Genomic DNA, 15,596 nt, shown 5'->3' on the forward strand with positions numbered 1-15,596 from the left:
TAATGATCCCAATTGCTCAAATATATCTCATTTTAATTTTTCAATTAACAACTTAATTAATGGCAAGGTCAACTTCCCTTAACAATTTATTAGTTGTTATTCTTAAGCAGTTATTTTGTTCCATCAAACTTATAATTAATCAACTTCTGTTGCCTCTATTCAACAACCCTTTTATTTCATTTTCAAGAGAAAAATAAAATAAATAATTAGATTGTTACTGACCATCCAAGGTCAACACAGTAAAAGTCAAGAAATTAAGGTAAATGAAATTGGATATGAGTATCTTCAGCTTCAAGTAGTCTCTATATTAAATGTATGTGCTTTGGAAAAGAAGATATATATATATATATATATATATATATATATTAGCTTAATATGTAGTATTAAAATAGTTTGAAGTACTTTTGTTTTGTTTCCTTAAAAAGTTGAAGAATAAAATATAATGCCACTCAAAAATTATTGACTTTGAATTTGTAAATATATATATGAGGTTAATTAGCACTTAACATAAGCACATTTTATAATGAAATTATATAAAATTATAAAAGAGTATTCTTAAAAAATGGTGGAGACATAGAATTGGAAGTTGAAAAGAGTCATTTATTATATTGATGGTTAAAATTTACTTTCGATTTTATGAAATGTTTCTATTATTTTTGTTAAACGATGAACTAATATAGTAGTTCAAATTTTGTTAAAATTTCTATATTATATTCTGGTCGTCAATTCAATGTGGAGGATGTTCTAACTGACTTGCTATTTTATTTGATAGCAGAATTTGTTGGTTAATTTTAATGCAAGAATTTTCTATTTAAAAAAAATATATTTTTTTAATTTAAACATTTATATATTACAACTATTTTTTACTTGGGACTCGAACCCAGAACCTCCAAGACACACACCCATCTATGGGAACTATCTAGCATACAAAACCAAATGAGGCAAAGAGGATGTCAATTTTTTTTAATTTTTTTTTTTAACTTTAAACTATTCAATATATATAATATACATATATGTGTATATGTGGGACATGTTTGATGGTCTTTTTACATATATTGAACTTGATATAGACACAAAAGAAGTTAACATACAACCCATTCTATTTTTATTTTTATTTTTTTTAACAGACAAAAGATTAATGAAAGTATTATTAAATTAGTGATCCTCTGATGAAAATCAGATAAGAAGGTGATCATGTGTATTAAAAATAGAAAAGTTTGATCAACAGTACACACATATGTTTTTGTCAGATAAACTTGAAGAATTTCCTCTATATTTTCTGTTCTGTGTCATTAGTTATAATTTGAGAAATTATCTATTTATACACATATTATATAAGTACATATTTTATGGTATATCAAATTGCAAGTGGTGGAACAAACAAGAGACATATAATTTTAGAGAGATTAATAATGGTAATTAAAATTGTAAATGTAGTAGTTAAATTAAATCCCAGTTTGGATATTGAGGACAATCAAAACAATGACATAACAACTATGAAATTGTATATAGTTAAAGTGAGAGATCAGACAAATTATTTTATAAATCATTACATTACTAACCGATAATAATTATGAAAATCTGTTAAGAACTCACCTTTCTTACTTAACAAAAAAAATTAGCATTAAGTGCATAAATAGTAGTAAATACAAATTAAATTAAATGGATTAGGCAGATAATTGGGTAGTTTAGTGGTTTTTAATTATGTAGCTAATAATAAAAATGATGATATGTTTGGAATGTTTGAGAGGACCATGTGACTTGAGCTTTACTCCAAATTATTTATTGGTTTAAAAGTAACATACCCACTTAGTGTGATATTTATTTAATTGGGGGCATGACTTAGTTTGCTTTGAAAGTTGATAATAAAAACTTTTACAAACTATGATAATATTATTATTAATTATTATTGCATACATATTGATTAAATTATATATATATATATTATAATCAATATATATACATAAAGGAAAGCCTAAGAAGAGTCTAAGTGGCATCCTATTTTTTTTTCTTCCTATTTTTCCTTTATTCTAACACACTCTTATTTTTTTTCAAAAATACACTACATATACAAACTAAAAGTCCCACATTGGTTAAAAACTTTTTAAGTGCTATCCATGTAAGTTATAAATAATAGTTTTATTATTTTACTTACATTTGTCTAAGAAATATTATTTTTTATGGGTGGTTGATTAATTTCTTACCCAATAAATTTGTTATATATGTATAAGTAGTCATTTATTTTCCAATAAAATAATTAACTTTGTAATAATTATTTTTTATTATACATATATTTATGAAATTAATTTTAGTTTACGAATTTTATTTTACTATTCTAGATTTTTATATTATTTGCTCATTAAAAATATTTTTTTACAACTAAAATATTTTCTCTTAAACTTTTTATTTTTTCAAAAATTAAAAATTTATCTGTAAGGGGTGACCATACTTATAAGATTATTTGAGAATTCTTGATTATATATTTTTTTAATTTTTTGTTACTTTTTTTATTATTTAAATTTTAGAATATAGAAAATATCTATTTCTACAAGTTGTTTTTTTATAGTATAGCATTTTTCTTATTATATTTTTTTAAGTTTAGTTTAAATTATTTAGATGGTTAAAATTAGAGATAAAAATTGATGTTCTTACCTAAAATATAATTTTTTTTTTTGTAGTTTTACATTAAAAATTAAAAATAAAATATGAAATTTAAAATGATTTATGTGGCATTACATGAATTTTAGTTGACATTCTTTGTTTTATCTATTTTTCTCATTTTTAATTAATAAAATAAAATAATTAATATCAATATATATAAAGGAAAGTCTAAACAAAAGTGGTGACTTGCTATGTATTTTTTATTGTAGTGTATCTTTTTTCTCATTTTTTGTTTTTTATACTTTTAGTAACACGAGAGTTATTTTGAAAAAGTCTCACATAGTTTAAAAACTATTGTGAGTAATATACTTCTAGATTATATACATCAACATTTTTTTTTTATTTATTTTGGTCTGTGACAAAGTTAGTATTATTTATTTTCTATGTAGGTAATTAATAATGTTAATCTTACCCAATTACTTGATTTTTTTTAAGTGAATGTAAAGTAAAATTTTATATTTTTCAATCTTTATCAAATTTTAAAATAATTATAAAAACATCTTTAATTATTTTTCATATATCATATTTTTCAATCTTTATTTTTCATATAAAGTAAATTATTTTTCAATTTTTCTAATTATAAAAAAAATATTATTGTCATTTTATATTTAAAATGATTATATCCATAAAATAATTTAAATTATATTCATTTATTAATACATGATATTTTATTTTAGAATAATAAGACTTCTTAAATATATCTTTTTATGTATATACTTTTCGTGACATGACACTATTGTGAATGCTAAACTTATAGGTTATATATATTTCACTATTGTTTGTTCTAAAATTAGTATTATTTATTAATAATGTGATTGATATTTATTTATTTACAATTTGAGTAATTGATAAATTTAATTTTCTCCAATTAGTTGTAATTTTTTTTTAAAATTAATGCAACATATATTTTCGCATTTTTCAATCTTTGTCAAATATTAATTAAAAAAAATTCTTAAAGTTTCTTAATAAATAAGAAAATATATATTTTAATTTTAAATTATTAATTTTTGTAGAACATATACAATATTATTATGTTTAAAAATACATGTACGTAATTTTACCATTTTTAATATTTATCACAAAATCATCACTTTTCTATATATTTTAAAAATAGTAAATTATGTTTCTGATTTCAATACTATTACTTTATTTATAATAACACACATCAAAATGTTATATTTTAAATTATATCACTCAGTATAAGTACAATATATATATATATATAATATTACAAAAGCTGGACAACACCGCGCGAAGCGCGGCTTAGTTCCCTAGTATAATATAAGGCATAGCTTTCCAACGTTGCTTCTCCTTTCCACTTCAACCCCACAAATAAAACAAATGTGACTATTTATTTACCGAAACAAAAATGTGGCTATAATTTGGTTGGAATTTATATTACTTTATTAAATTTCTTCGAATCGAAGATTCCAAAGTTAGAGAATAATAATAATAATAATAATAATAATAATAATAATAATAATAATAATAATAATAATAATATTGGTTTATTAGTATTTTTGTCCTTTGAATTTTAACATGTACAAATTATGTTCCTAAACTTGTAAATTCGTTAAAAATCTTCCTTGAACTATTCAGATTGTTAAATTTAATTTTTTTTTTAATTATAGTAAAGAAAGTCTAACATGGATGAAAGTTTAGTGGCTTGATTTAGTACATGTCAAAGATCGAGAGACATGATTTGCTAGATAGTAAAGTCCAAATAGCATGATTTAGTACACAATCACAAAATTAGTAAAATTTAATAAATGTTCTTAAATCTAATAATCTCAATAATTAAAGGAGAATTTTTAAACAGCTAAAAAAGTTTAAAAAACTGATTTAATACATATCAAAATACAAAAATTCTAATTAACCAATAATATTTAGTCTCATAATAAAATAAGTACACTATTCAAAAAAAAAAATGTACGTGTCTTGCAAAACTCCCTTTAATTTCAGCACCCCAAAACCTTGATCAAAGTCACGACTTTTGACATTTTCTCTTCTTAACATCTCCTCTATTCTAAGTTATACATTAATGTTTATATATATATATATATATATATTTGGTGACACATACACAATAAGGCTTATACACACATGTATGTACATAATATAATAATAATATATATTAAATAAATATGTATAAGTTAGGGTATCTCCATTCAATCCAAATATGTATAGAGAGAATTAGCTTCGGGGGCCAAGTTGATATGATATAATATGAGTCTGTCTATTTCAAGATTTTTCTGAAAACAATTTTATAAAAGCTACGTTCTTTATATAAGATAAAACCACATATATAAAATAGTAAAAATATCAACTATACAATATTTGTGTTAATTGCTGAGTTAATTATATTTGAGAATCGTAATAATTAAAGAGAAATAATGTATAGGCCAAAATTCACTGGTGTCTTCTTTCTCATTCTTCAATATGCAAATAGAACAAGAAAAATGCTCCATCACGTACATGTGGAAATGAAAGTTTTACTAATTTAGGTTTAATTTGTATACATACCTTTAAAAATACACAAAATACTATTTGTTACGAAAATTTTAATATTTTTACAGTTCAATATTTTTTTTCAATATTTTTGTAATTAAACCATAAATCAAAAATAATAATTAAGAAAATTATATGATACAAATTTAAATCTATTGTACTATTTAATTCCTTTTCGTTAATTTATATTTATGATTTTATTGAACATAAAAGACCATATTTAATTGAAAATTTTACATAATATAGACTAAATATTTTTTAAAAAAAATTATAAAAATACGTTAATATGAAAAAAAATATATTTTTACGTTTTAAATTTTTTTATTAACAAAAATACCTCTTTATTAAAAATAATAAACCGTTTAATTGTTTTATAGTTTATTTATAATTGTATTATAGTTGTCAAAAAAATATTTTTTTGATTGTTTTAATTATTTTATAGTTTAATATTAATTGATTTATAGTTGTTATAACATTAATTTCTTATTTTTTTTTTTAGTTTTTTCTTATTTTTTTTACTTAATAAAATGTATTTTTGTAATTTTAAAATTTTACAAATATATTTTTATAAATAAAAACTTTAGACCATAAAATTATAAATAAAATATTAATTTTTTTTTAAAAAAAATTCTCCTATAATAATAAATGAGGTCCACTATAAAAATACGATATAAAAAATTATATGCGGGTGTAATTATAAGTAAATATAATTTTATATTACATAATTTGGAGGTGCACTTTTATTAGTTCCATATGAATTTTAAAGGCCATCAACCATGTCCAACACTCAAGTAGTGTTATATTGTTATTATGTAATTAATATTAAATCTCTTATATTTTAATTTAATAATAATTATAAAAATTGACAACGTATAAGACGTCATCTTATAATTATGTTGGATATTATTCGTATCGTTGTAATACATGCAGAAATGGATAACTTATAAGACCTTAAAAAGATTTTTCCTAATTAATCGACTAAAATTATTGATTTAAGAAAATTTCTAAGGTAATTAAAATTAGAATATAGAAAGAACTAATGTAAGGAAAGGAATTTCATATGGGTTCCAATGAAAAAAAAATGAGAATGAGATAATAATATTTATAATATTAATAGCCAAGGAGGTTTGTCAGGAGAGACTTCTCTTTTTCTTAATTCTATTTTTCAGAATTAATTGCTTTTAACACTCATTTGCAATAATTAGATCCATAGGGCCAGTTTGGCACAGCTGTGCCGTGAAAAAAAGCAGTTGTAGCTATGCTGTGAGAAAAAGCAGTTGTAGCATAACTGTGGAAAAAAGCTGAACTGAGTGTTTGATAATGCGACTTGTTAAGATTCTATTATAATAACGATAATATTTTAATCTAGTTAATTATAATCACAAATATATAAAAAAAAATCTATGTTATATAAAATTTTTATTTTTTATATATTTTTAATTATTTTTTTTCTATAATATAAATTTATATGCATTTGATAAAAATAATATTTAATATTTTTAAATTAAATTTTTATCACTATTAAGTTACTAATTAATACCTCTTTCTTCTTTTTATAGTAGAATATAGAATGGAAAAAAAATAGATAAAATGCTATGTAATACCTCTTTCTTCTTTTTCTATGTCACTATTAAGTTACTAATTAATTATGTCATGACATCTATAAGAACACAACACAAGTAATGTTGGTGTAAAATTGTGACTTCTAGTTTGTTATTTACTGATTTTGGGATGGTAAGGCTTGAAAAAAGTTAAGAATGGTGAACTGGAAAGTGATTGCTTTTAACAATATAAGCATAAACATACAAATAAATATAGTGATATAGGTAGGACTTTTAAGTAAGCATTCTCATTAGTCTCATGAAACCAATGCTAGCCAATGGATATAGAATTTAGATGAAGAAGATATGACATCTAATGGCTCACTGGGTATATTGGATTGATGGGAAATCTAAACAACTCTCATAATGAATGGACAATATTCCCTCTTAAATAGAGGCAGGCATGTGCATAGAATGAATTCCTATCTAGCAATACTTTCTCAAAATAAAAAATTTAGTTTATAAAGTGAGACAGGTATGAGATTTAGTTTTTGGTTCTTTTTCATTATATCTATTAAATAATATTAACTGTTTGTGATTTTTAACCAATTTTACCTTCCTTGATTTTAAAGGTGTCTACTAAAAAAATGGGGGATATTTAAGTATATCTCAAGACTATTAGACAAGTTCAAATGACCCTACTAACTACTCAACTCATCAAGAACTGGTCCCAAAAGAAAATGAAAAAATATGAAAGCCTCACTCACATGAGTCCCTATAAGAGATGATTGATCTTTAAAAACGAAAATAAATGTACTATCCTGGTCTTTTAAAAAAGTGAACTTTGACAGCAAGAAAGGCCAAGAATAATCAAAATTAGAGAATAATACCCTTTAATTAGCATGCAACCTAATATGTGGTAACCACCAGTTCCTAAATGCACATTAAAGTAGATTTGGCGACAAATATTTGGGGTCAACTAAGACTGAATATGTAACACATTGGATCAACTAATTCTTTTATTCTAAGTTAAACTCAACGACCCAAGTCTAAACTATAACTAATCACAGTAATCAATAAAGGTTGCAACTGCTTTGAAGTGGCAAGATTTTGTGTCTCAACTACAAAGGGTTTTAGGTTCAACTCAGCAGATTCAACATTAATAGATTACATTTTAATGATCCAATTTCTTATTGGGCTTTTGAAGTGGCAAGATTTTGAGTCTCAACTTGTCAAAAATTAGGACAGGCCTATCGATTAGCATAGTCCTTGAAACATTTAGATACACAACACAAGGTAAGAGCATAAAATATTGTTCTAACTTGATATATAGAAAACTTCTCCTAACATTTTAAACTTGAACAAACTAAATGCTAACAAACTCGATTACTCGAGGAGCTAGAGACAAAGTAAAATTGATAATACAATTACAATATAATGATGGCATGGCTAACAGAAACTCACATTGCCCTAAATCTCATAGGGTAAATTTTCACAACCAACTTCACATTAATTGCACAGAAAAACTTGAACATATCGAATAGCATGAACTAATCAAAATAAGCCATGAAATATGTCAACTGGTAATAACATCAAACAAATAGGCATGAGAAAAACAGAACAAATATGATAAAAGCATGGTAGGAACAATGAGCGGATAAGTTTACTTTAAATTTACTTTAATCCAAAGGATTCAAAATCCAATTCATGGTCATCATTAGAACAAAACTAAAACATGAAAACAAAATCTTTCTTCTTAAGAAATAGATCTAAAACAGAAAAATAAAATGCTAATAAGATTAATCCTTTAGGCCATAATATCCGCTCCAATAAAATTTGTAAGCCAAATCCCTCTTAACGGTACTGCAAAAAGGGAAAGAAAAGACAAACAAAGGTGCAAAGCAATAATAAGCATACAAAGCAGTAATGGTTTGAGTAAATCTAAAGTGATGGGAAAATCATTAAAGCATCTTACCTTGATGAAGCCAATCTCCTTGGCGTTGCTGCGGAAGCACTGTCTGCAGCACATGAGACCATACTTCCTGATCAAACCATGGGGGTTTCCACACACACGGCTGTCGATAATGGTAACGATCCAACACAATACAACAAAACAAAGTCAAAATCACAGTGTTCAGTGATATTTAGAAATCTATGAAATACCCAAAAAGAAATAACTTGAATCTGAATCAAAACGAAGAAGTTGTAGGAAATTAGATCGTTACCAGGTGCGTGAACCGGGGCCATAGCTCTTGGGGTGAGAATTCCAGACGTTGGAGTGTCCCATGATTGGATGGGAGGCGGGAGAGAAAGAGGGCTGGAATCGAGAGTTGAAGCAGTTGTAGAGAATAGGCTAGGGTTTTAAGAAAGAGTGGAAATCTTGCTTATATATGTTGAGACTCCAAACCCTAATTTGATCGTCTACGCTTTGACCCGCATTTGGTTTCCCTATTCGTACGGACAAAACCCGATTACTACCCGATTTGATTTAAAAAAATTACTACTTAAAAAAATCTTTAATAATGGACTATATTTTGGTTTAGGGTGATAAATTTACATAAAATTACATCCACAAACATTACATAAAATTATTAACTTTCAAGTAAATAAAATTAAATTTGACTACTATTTAATTAGATTTATGTTTCTATTTAGTTTATTCAAAATAATGTTAAAAAGAAATAAAAATAATTGACAAAAAAAAAAAAATTTAAAAAAAACAACTTTTAATTTTGTTTGACTATGGATGAAAGATTAAAAATATGAATCTTGTTATTTAAGTTACCCAATTATGAATGCAATTTATCAATTTTCTTTCTTTAAATGATAACAGATTATGAAAATAACTTTAACTCTTCTATCATTAAGATCTTAAATTATATATTATCTATTTGTATCTCTAAAAGAAATTAGCATATGATCTGCATTAAGTAAATAATCTAAATGTCACACAGTGAACTAGATCAACCTCAACTCTAAACCCTAGTCGAAATCATGTCGGATCAACCTCAACCATTAAAGACACATGTCATCCATCCGGACAAGACTCTTGACCGAATGAAGTCCACGTGCGACCAAGAAGGTCCCGTGCAGACTTAGAGACAAATGTTATCTTATTTTTTGCACTATGACGTGACAGTAAACTGGATGACACATATCTTATATTTTTCTACCCGGGCAAAAGGAAGTACTCCTAGCAGCCCCCGAAGGTTGATATAAAGTTTTATCATCAACATATAGCAGGATGTCCGAGCAGAGTAATCAAGGGACATCCGACCAAAGTATAATCACGTGATTAACTCGCACGCACCGGGTAGGATATGTGAGTTGGCAATTTTAGAGACAAGCATCGTTGCTTCCAAGACACGAAGATAATCCCTACATTCGTGATATTAGGTCGGAGAATAAATACAATACGCCTTAGTTTCCCATTCTTTGTATTGTAATTATAGAATTAATGTAGTTTTTTTATTTTATTTATTATAAATTAACGGAAATCAATAAGCTCCTATACATAATGACATGTATTCATAATTGAGGGAGACGAAAGTTTAGTTATAAGAGAACACTCAAGAGAGAAAAACGATTTAATAAATAATTACTCATAGATTAATTTTAATAGCTTTAAAGAGGAAGATCACTTCATTCGTGTTCTCAAGTCAATACAACAAATACCATTCTCACAAGGTTCGAACTTCTATAAATTCTAATGTTCTTTTAACTTATTTTTTTTCGCTTTCTATTATTTATTTTATCTAATTGCTTTATCTTAACTCAATGTCGTTGGTTAGAAGCAAGATCAACAAAAATTATTAGATTAATTTTTCTTAGAAATTTTAATAAGTTTAGAAGTAGTTAAGGATAAGTAGTAAATATTTTCTATAATATAAAAGTTATAAATATTGTATTGTAAAATGTCTAGCAGGTTTTTTTAAAGTGAAAAGGTTGCTAAAATTTGAGAACTTTTATGAAAAAAAAAATGTATATAAATTGATATTTTTCAAAAAAAAAAAAAGAGAAAAAAAAAGGCCTAACCCAACCTAAAATCCAGTCCCAACCCACTTGGACCCAAACCACCTGCACCCGACCCACCGAGCCCGAAACCCAAAAGCCCGGTCACACAAACGGGCGAGTTTGGGCTATAGATTTTAGGGATTATTTCATAAATACACAAAAACAATAAAACAAAAATTACAAAAATATGGTTTTACGGAATTTTAAATATTTTTACGATTTTTTTGGTTTTATTTACAGAAAATACGGTATTTTTATGCTTTGTTCTTGTTAATTTGTTGTTGATTTTTTGTTATTTGTATGCTATTTTTTGTTATTGTTTTGATGTTATGTAAATGTTATTTTCATATTACTTTTATGTAGTTTTTTTGTTGTTTTTGTGTTACTTTTATAGAAAATAGTAAAAATGTAAAAAGAATTCTTAAAACGTAAAAATATAATTTTTTTGCAAAAAATAATACCTTATGTAATTATCCTTAAATTTTATACACCCGAACTTAAAGCTGAAACCCATTAAAACCCGCCCGATGTGCACCCTCGAGCAAGAGATAAAATGTTATTTTAAAAAAAACAGGCTCAAATTGTAATTAGTGAAAAATTAAAAAAAGGCGTTGTAATTAGTGAAAAAACCAAAATATTTAGGAATCCGTAAAGACAAACACCTTCGTTGCTTCATTCACTTGCACCCTTTTTCTGAGAAAATAAGTGTGTCCATGGCGAACCAGGCCGCAGCTGCTTCTTCCTCTTCTTCTGCTCCTTTGGTAAACATCATAATTCTTTTCTTTCTCTCTTTTTCCCAATTAACATACATATGGAGTCTTCACCTGACTTGTCCATAAACATTTTCATTATCAGGAAGAAGATGAGGAGTTGTTGTACGGAGCCGAATCAGGTTGGGTAGAGGCGAAGACCACCTGCGATCACTTGCCTTCCCTCTCCTCCGATCTCGCTCATATCCCCACACCTCATACTCCTTGCCACACGTGCGTAATAAACCAACCCAGTTCTTCTCTTCCCACTTTTCTATTTGATTAATTCATTTTGTTTTTAATTATTGAATTATATTTATATATATAAAAGGTGCCAACACCCAAAAGAGAATTGGCTGTGTTTGTGCTGCAAGGAGGTATTGTGTAGCCGTTTTGTGAACAAGCACATGCTCAATCATTACCACCAAACACACCATTCTCTTGTACTTAGCTACAGGTTCAACCCAAACTTACTCTATTTTGTCAATTCTGTACATTCTAAATTCGAGTTTTTCTTGGCTCATGTGGTTTCTTAAATCTATAATTATGACAGTGATTTATCAGTTTGGTGCTTCTCCTGTGAGGCCTACTTGGATGCACAGTTGATCCAGCAACTGCGGCCAGTCCATGAAACAGCATATCTACTGAAGTTCGGCGAGGCTCCTCCCTTTAGATCGGTTTGAAGACAGGAATGGACAATAATCAGAGCAGGGTTCATGGAGGTTGTTGCTTTGTTTTGACCATTTAGCTTTGTTAGAATCAAAATGTGTACCTTCGTTTAAGTACATTTGAACATTGTTGCCTATCTATAGGTTTCTATCCTTGTTTCAACTGCCTTTATGAAAAACTGGAGGAATTACTACCACTTCAATGAAATGTCTATATATATAGTAATTTACAAAATAATAGTGCCATGGACAGTCCCAACAATAATTTCAGTCATTCTAAAATTAGAGTCGGGTATCCGAAAAATCCATTGTACTACCTAGTACATCACATTCGCGCTCCGGGCATTCTGACTTTCCCCACCTAGCCTCGACCCGCTCACATGGGAATATTGGTTTGTCAAGACTGCAGCCATTCAGTATTAGCAATAGGAAATAATGTTAGTAGTTTGTTTGTGAAGATAGATGTAAACCAAATAGAATCTAGAAAAACCAAATAGAATCTAGAATAACCAAATAGAATCTAGAATATCAGCAAAACACCACATATATTGATAAACTCTTAACACTTGCACACAATGCAACTTGGTGTTACTGATAAACTCATACATGTAAGTGGTATAACTATTGACTACAAACAACATGTATCAATCTACATTTGTATCCAAATCCAATGAGGTACAATAATATTGCGAGAAAGCTAAGCCTCTGCCCCTTTCATCTCTACGCAATAATACATTCCTTACATAGTTGCATATCAAGGATCTTAAGTATGTAGGTGTTTTTCAATGCTATGACCGTGCCCATGTCATTTATTACTCCTTTTCTGTTTTCTTTACAAAAATTCTACCAATTGAAACAATTATTTAATTGCTCAATGTCATCGTCTTCCCTTACTCTTACACCTGTAGCAACAACTAGTGCCATCTAATAATTGAAACTATGAAACAAAAATCTAGAAAGACAAAAATGCGCAATACAAGTCCATAAAATTATTAACTTGCCCAAATTTTCTGGACAGGTGATAAAAAAGTATGTTGACAATTTAAAACATAAGGACCAGAAACGAAAAATACCTTCTGTTAACAACATTATGCACTTGACAAAGCCACATAGAGAACTCGGTGTGAGATCCAGCTTGTACAGGGTTTTCACTGACAATATGGCAAAGGTGCGAATACCAAAATAATCAGTTGATGATGAAAGAACTAAGAAGTTAAGAGCAAATAAGACAACACAGGGAAATGAATGTTCATTGTTCAAAAAAAACAACAACACAGAGGGATGACCAAATTCATGAAAAATAACATTATATAGATGGCTTCAAACTCATTTCATAAGTAAACACGGTAATTCATTTTTACCATCTGTGTTTAAATACAATGTTTTAGAAGTTTCATTTGCAAATTCATAAAAGCCAGGATGCTGATAAAGGCCCCCCAAAAACATGTGCATAAGGCTTAGACCTTTACCCCAAGTGGCGAAAATATGGTGACCATACTGAAATGTGCTAAGCCAAACGAATATGAAAAAACTTGGAGATAGTAGAACGTACACACATACAAAGATAATTTAACACATTACACACAGAGCTCTCAGCAGAAATGAAATTTTGTTTGGGAGAAAATATGGAAAAAAAACCCTCAAAGCATAACCGGACCTCTCCCAGAATGGCATGAAGGATAATACCTCAAAACCTTTTTGAAGTGATCTGCGCAGTCTTTGCAAGGGTACATTCGAGTTAGTATCGCCATCTGCATGCCACCAGAAAATATAAAACCACTGAAAAAGCCTGATTATACCAAATAAATCTAAACACTTTTCTAAATTCTTCCAAAAGTACAAATTCTTACAAGCATATCACTATCTGGCTTAGTCATTAATTAAATTTCAACCTCCTCATGAATAGTTTCTAGATTCAAGAATATAATGTCCAGGACATAAATAGGGGAAATGTATCTTACCAATTCTTTAACATCTTTCTTCTGCTGCCTTGTTGGATTATCTGGATACTAAAATAGATAGTAAAAATAAAAGTTTGATGAGTACAATCCTTGAATCACCAAAGCATTCTACACGAGGCTTTATTCTATTTTAACTGCATCTTGTAGTGTGAAAGATGCAAATGGCCAACATGTAATCATTTCAGTTTCCCAACTAACATTGGAAAGTGAGAAAACTGTTCATTTCCAGTTAAATCAAATGTGAAAATCTCCAATTTTACAAGTATTTAGACTCTGAACAAAACAACAGGGAAAATAAATGATGTAAGAAGAAGAATACCCTGGCAGCAAGAGTGTGAAGAAATGTCCATGTTGCTCTTCCAAGCTCTTCTTTCGAAACCGGTCCACCTGATTTTTCCTGAAGATATCACTATCATTTTAGTTCTAAAAATTCATAAACTTTCCTTCCCATATTGATTTGCCAAAGAAAGAAACAAAAGTTAATCCTTTATTTAATCTACTGCTCTACTAGACATGATAATATAGAATTGCAATGCCCACGAGCCAATTCATGTTTATTTCCTCCAAGAGCAGACAAAATCGTTGTAACTCAGTCGGGACTTCCAACAAACACTTAGTAAACAAACCGAAGAATCAAAAGCTGAGGCAATCAGACAAATAAGAAGACGAAGAAAAAGAGTACCTTGGTGTTTTTGAGGGGTATGGAAGGGAGAGAGTGAGTGCTCCAAGGATTTTGTTTGGAAGAGTGAGAGAGAGAGAAAAGAGGTGGTTTGGGTGATGGAAGCATGAAATTTGAGAGGTGAATTTGGATGAAAGAGGAAATTTTGTCCATACATTTGAGTACACCCTGCAATGGGTTCTTCTCGGATTCCAACATTCTGGTTCGGAAATGTTAGAGAGAGAGAGAGAGAAGTAAAGAGGAAGCACACACAGTATTTCTACTACAATAAAACCTCCATCCTCTTGCTTATTTTACAAATATATCCTTCACTCAGTTTTTCATGAGGGCTTTTTTGTATTTACAAATAATTTCATCTTCAATTTTTTATGCAGACTGCGGCTCTGTCATTCAAAATTCTGGAATGAATAGAGGGCTCTCTCTCCGTCCCTAGCTCCGGCGTGTTTTTACTGCTCCGACCCCAAAATCTTTATCCTCAACCTTTGAAAGTTCAACGGAGGGTTGGACATCAATCGGTTTGTACGGTTTATTCTATATATTTTCTAGCTCAATTTAAAGTTCGGGTTGCTAAAGTTTAAGTGCAATCCGCCTAATGTAAAAAAAAAAATCTATAAACCGACTAACGGTTTGGTCGGATTAACCTGCCTAAACCGACCAAATTTTTATTTTTTTAAAAATTTTAAAGTCAAAATTAATAAAAATTAAAAAAATAAATTAAAAATATCACATTCCACTAAATTACAATATTTTAAAAATAATAATTAAGTATATAACTTTATATTATTATATATTTATGTTATATATAATAGGGAAAT

The 15,596-nt window shown here is 27.9% G+C and overlaps 3 protein-coding genes across 3 annotated transcripts; 1 reads left to right on the top strand and 2 right to left on the bottom strand.

The window, feature by feature from the left end:
• Nucleotides 1-8,360: 8,360 nt before the first annotated feature.
• LOC115703108 (small ribosomal subunit protein uS14z/uS14y/uS14x) lies at nt 8,361-9,140 on the bottom strand. Its single transcript, XM_030630605.2, has 3 exons — nt 8,936-9,140; nt 8,686-8,785; nt 8,361-8,573 (listed from the first exon to the last, which is right to left on the bottom strand). Exons 1-3 carry the CDS (start codon nt 8,995-8,997, stop codon nt 8,565-8,567), a joined length of 171 nt encoding a protein of 56 aa, XP_030486465.1. The 5' UTR covers nt 8,998-9,140; the 3' UTR covers nt 8,361-8,564.
• A 2,195-nt stretch (nt 9,141-11,335) lies between these two features.
• LOC115703044 (uncharacterized) lies at nt 11,336-12,376 on the top strand. Its single transcript, XM_030630527.2, has 4 exons — nt 11,336-11,485; nt 11,580-11,707; nt 11,805-11,930; nt 12,027-12,376. Exons 1-4 carry the CDS (start codon nt 11,438-11,440, stop codon nt 12,154-12,156), a joined length of 432 nt encoding a protein of 143 aa, XP_030486387.1. The 5' UTR covers nt 11,336-11,437; the 3' UTR covers nt 12,157-12,376.
• LOC115703043 (FAD-linked sulfhydryl oxidase ERV1) lies at nt 12,334-15,283 on the bottom strand. Its single transcript, XM_030630526.2, has 6 exons — nt 14,785-15,283; nt 14,422-14,499; nt 14,103-14,150; nt 13,828-13,892; nt 13,215-13,292; nt 12,334-12,544 (listed from the first exon to the last, which is right to left on the bottom strand). Exons 1-6 carry the CDS (start codon nt 14,977-14,979, stop codon nt 12,424-12,426), a joined length of 585 nt encoding a protein of 194 aa, XP_030486386.2. The 5' UTR covers nt 14,980-15,283; the 3' UTR covers nt 12,334-12,423.
• Between the last annotated feature and the right edge of the window lie 313 nt (nt 15,284-15,596).

Source organism: Cannabis sativa, chromosome X (genome assembly GCF_029168945.1).
Source record: "Cannabis sativa cultivar Pink pepper isolate KNU-18-1 chromosome X, ASM2916894v1, whole genome shotgun sequence".
Taxonomy (NCBI): Eukaryota; Viridiplantae; Streptophyta; class Magnoliopsida; order Rosales; family Cannabaceae; genus Cannabis; species Cannabis sativa.

Excerpts from the sequence above, each read along its gene's own strand:
- LOC115703108 (XM_030630605.2), bottom strand. The coding sequence starts at position 8,997 with ATGGGACACTCCAACGTCTGGAATTCTCACCCCAAGAGCTATGGCCCC. Across the intron at positions 8,786-8,935 it reads GGCCCCGGTTCACGCACCTG|CCGTGTGTGTGGAAACCCCC; the intron begins GTAACGATCTAA and ends CATTATCGACAG.
- LOC115703043 (XM_030630526.2), bottom strand. The coding sequence starts at position 14,979 with ATGTTGGAATCCGAGAAGAACCCATTGCAGGGTGTACTCAAATGTATG. Across the intron at positions 13,293-13,827 it reads CACTTCAAAAAGGTTTTGAG|TGAAAACCCTGTACAAGCTG; the intron begins GTATTATCCTTC and ends CCATATTGTCAG. Across the intron at positions 12,545-13,214 it reads CATAATGTTGTTAACAGAAG|TCTTGACAAACCAATATTCC; the intron begins GTATTTTTCGTT and ends GAATGGCTGCAG.
- LOC115703044 (XM_030630527.2), top strand. The coding sequence starts at position 11,438 with ATGGCGAACCAGGCCGCAGCTGCTTCTTCCTCTTCTTCTGCTCCTTTG. Across the intron at positions 11,486-11,579 it reads CCTCTTCTTCTGCTCCTTTG|GAAGAAGATGAGGAGTTGTT; the intron begins GTAAACATCATA and ends TTTCATTATCAG. Across the intron at positions 11,931-12,026 it reads TCTCTTGTACTTAGCTACAG|TGATTTATCAGTTTGGTGCT; the intron begins GTTCAACCCAAA and ends TAATTATGACAG.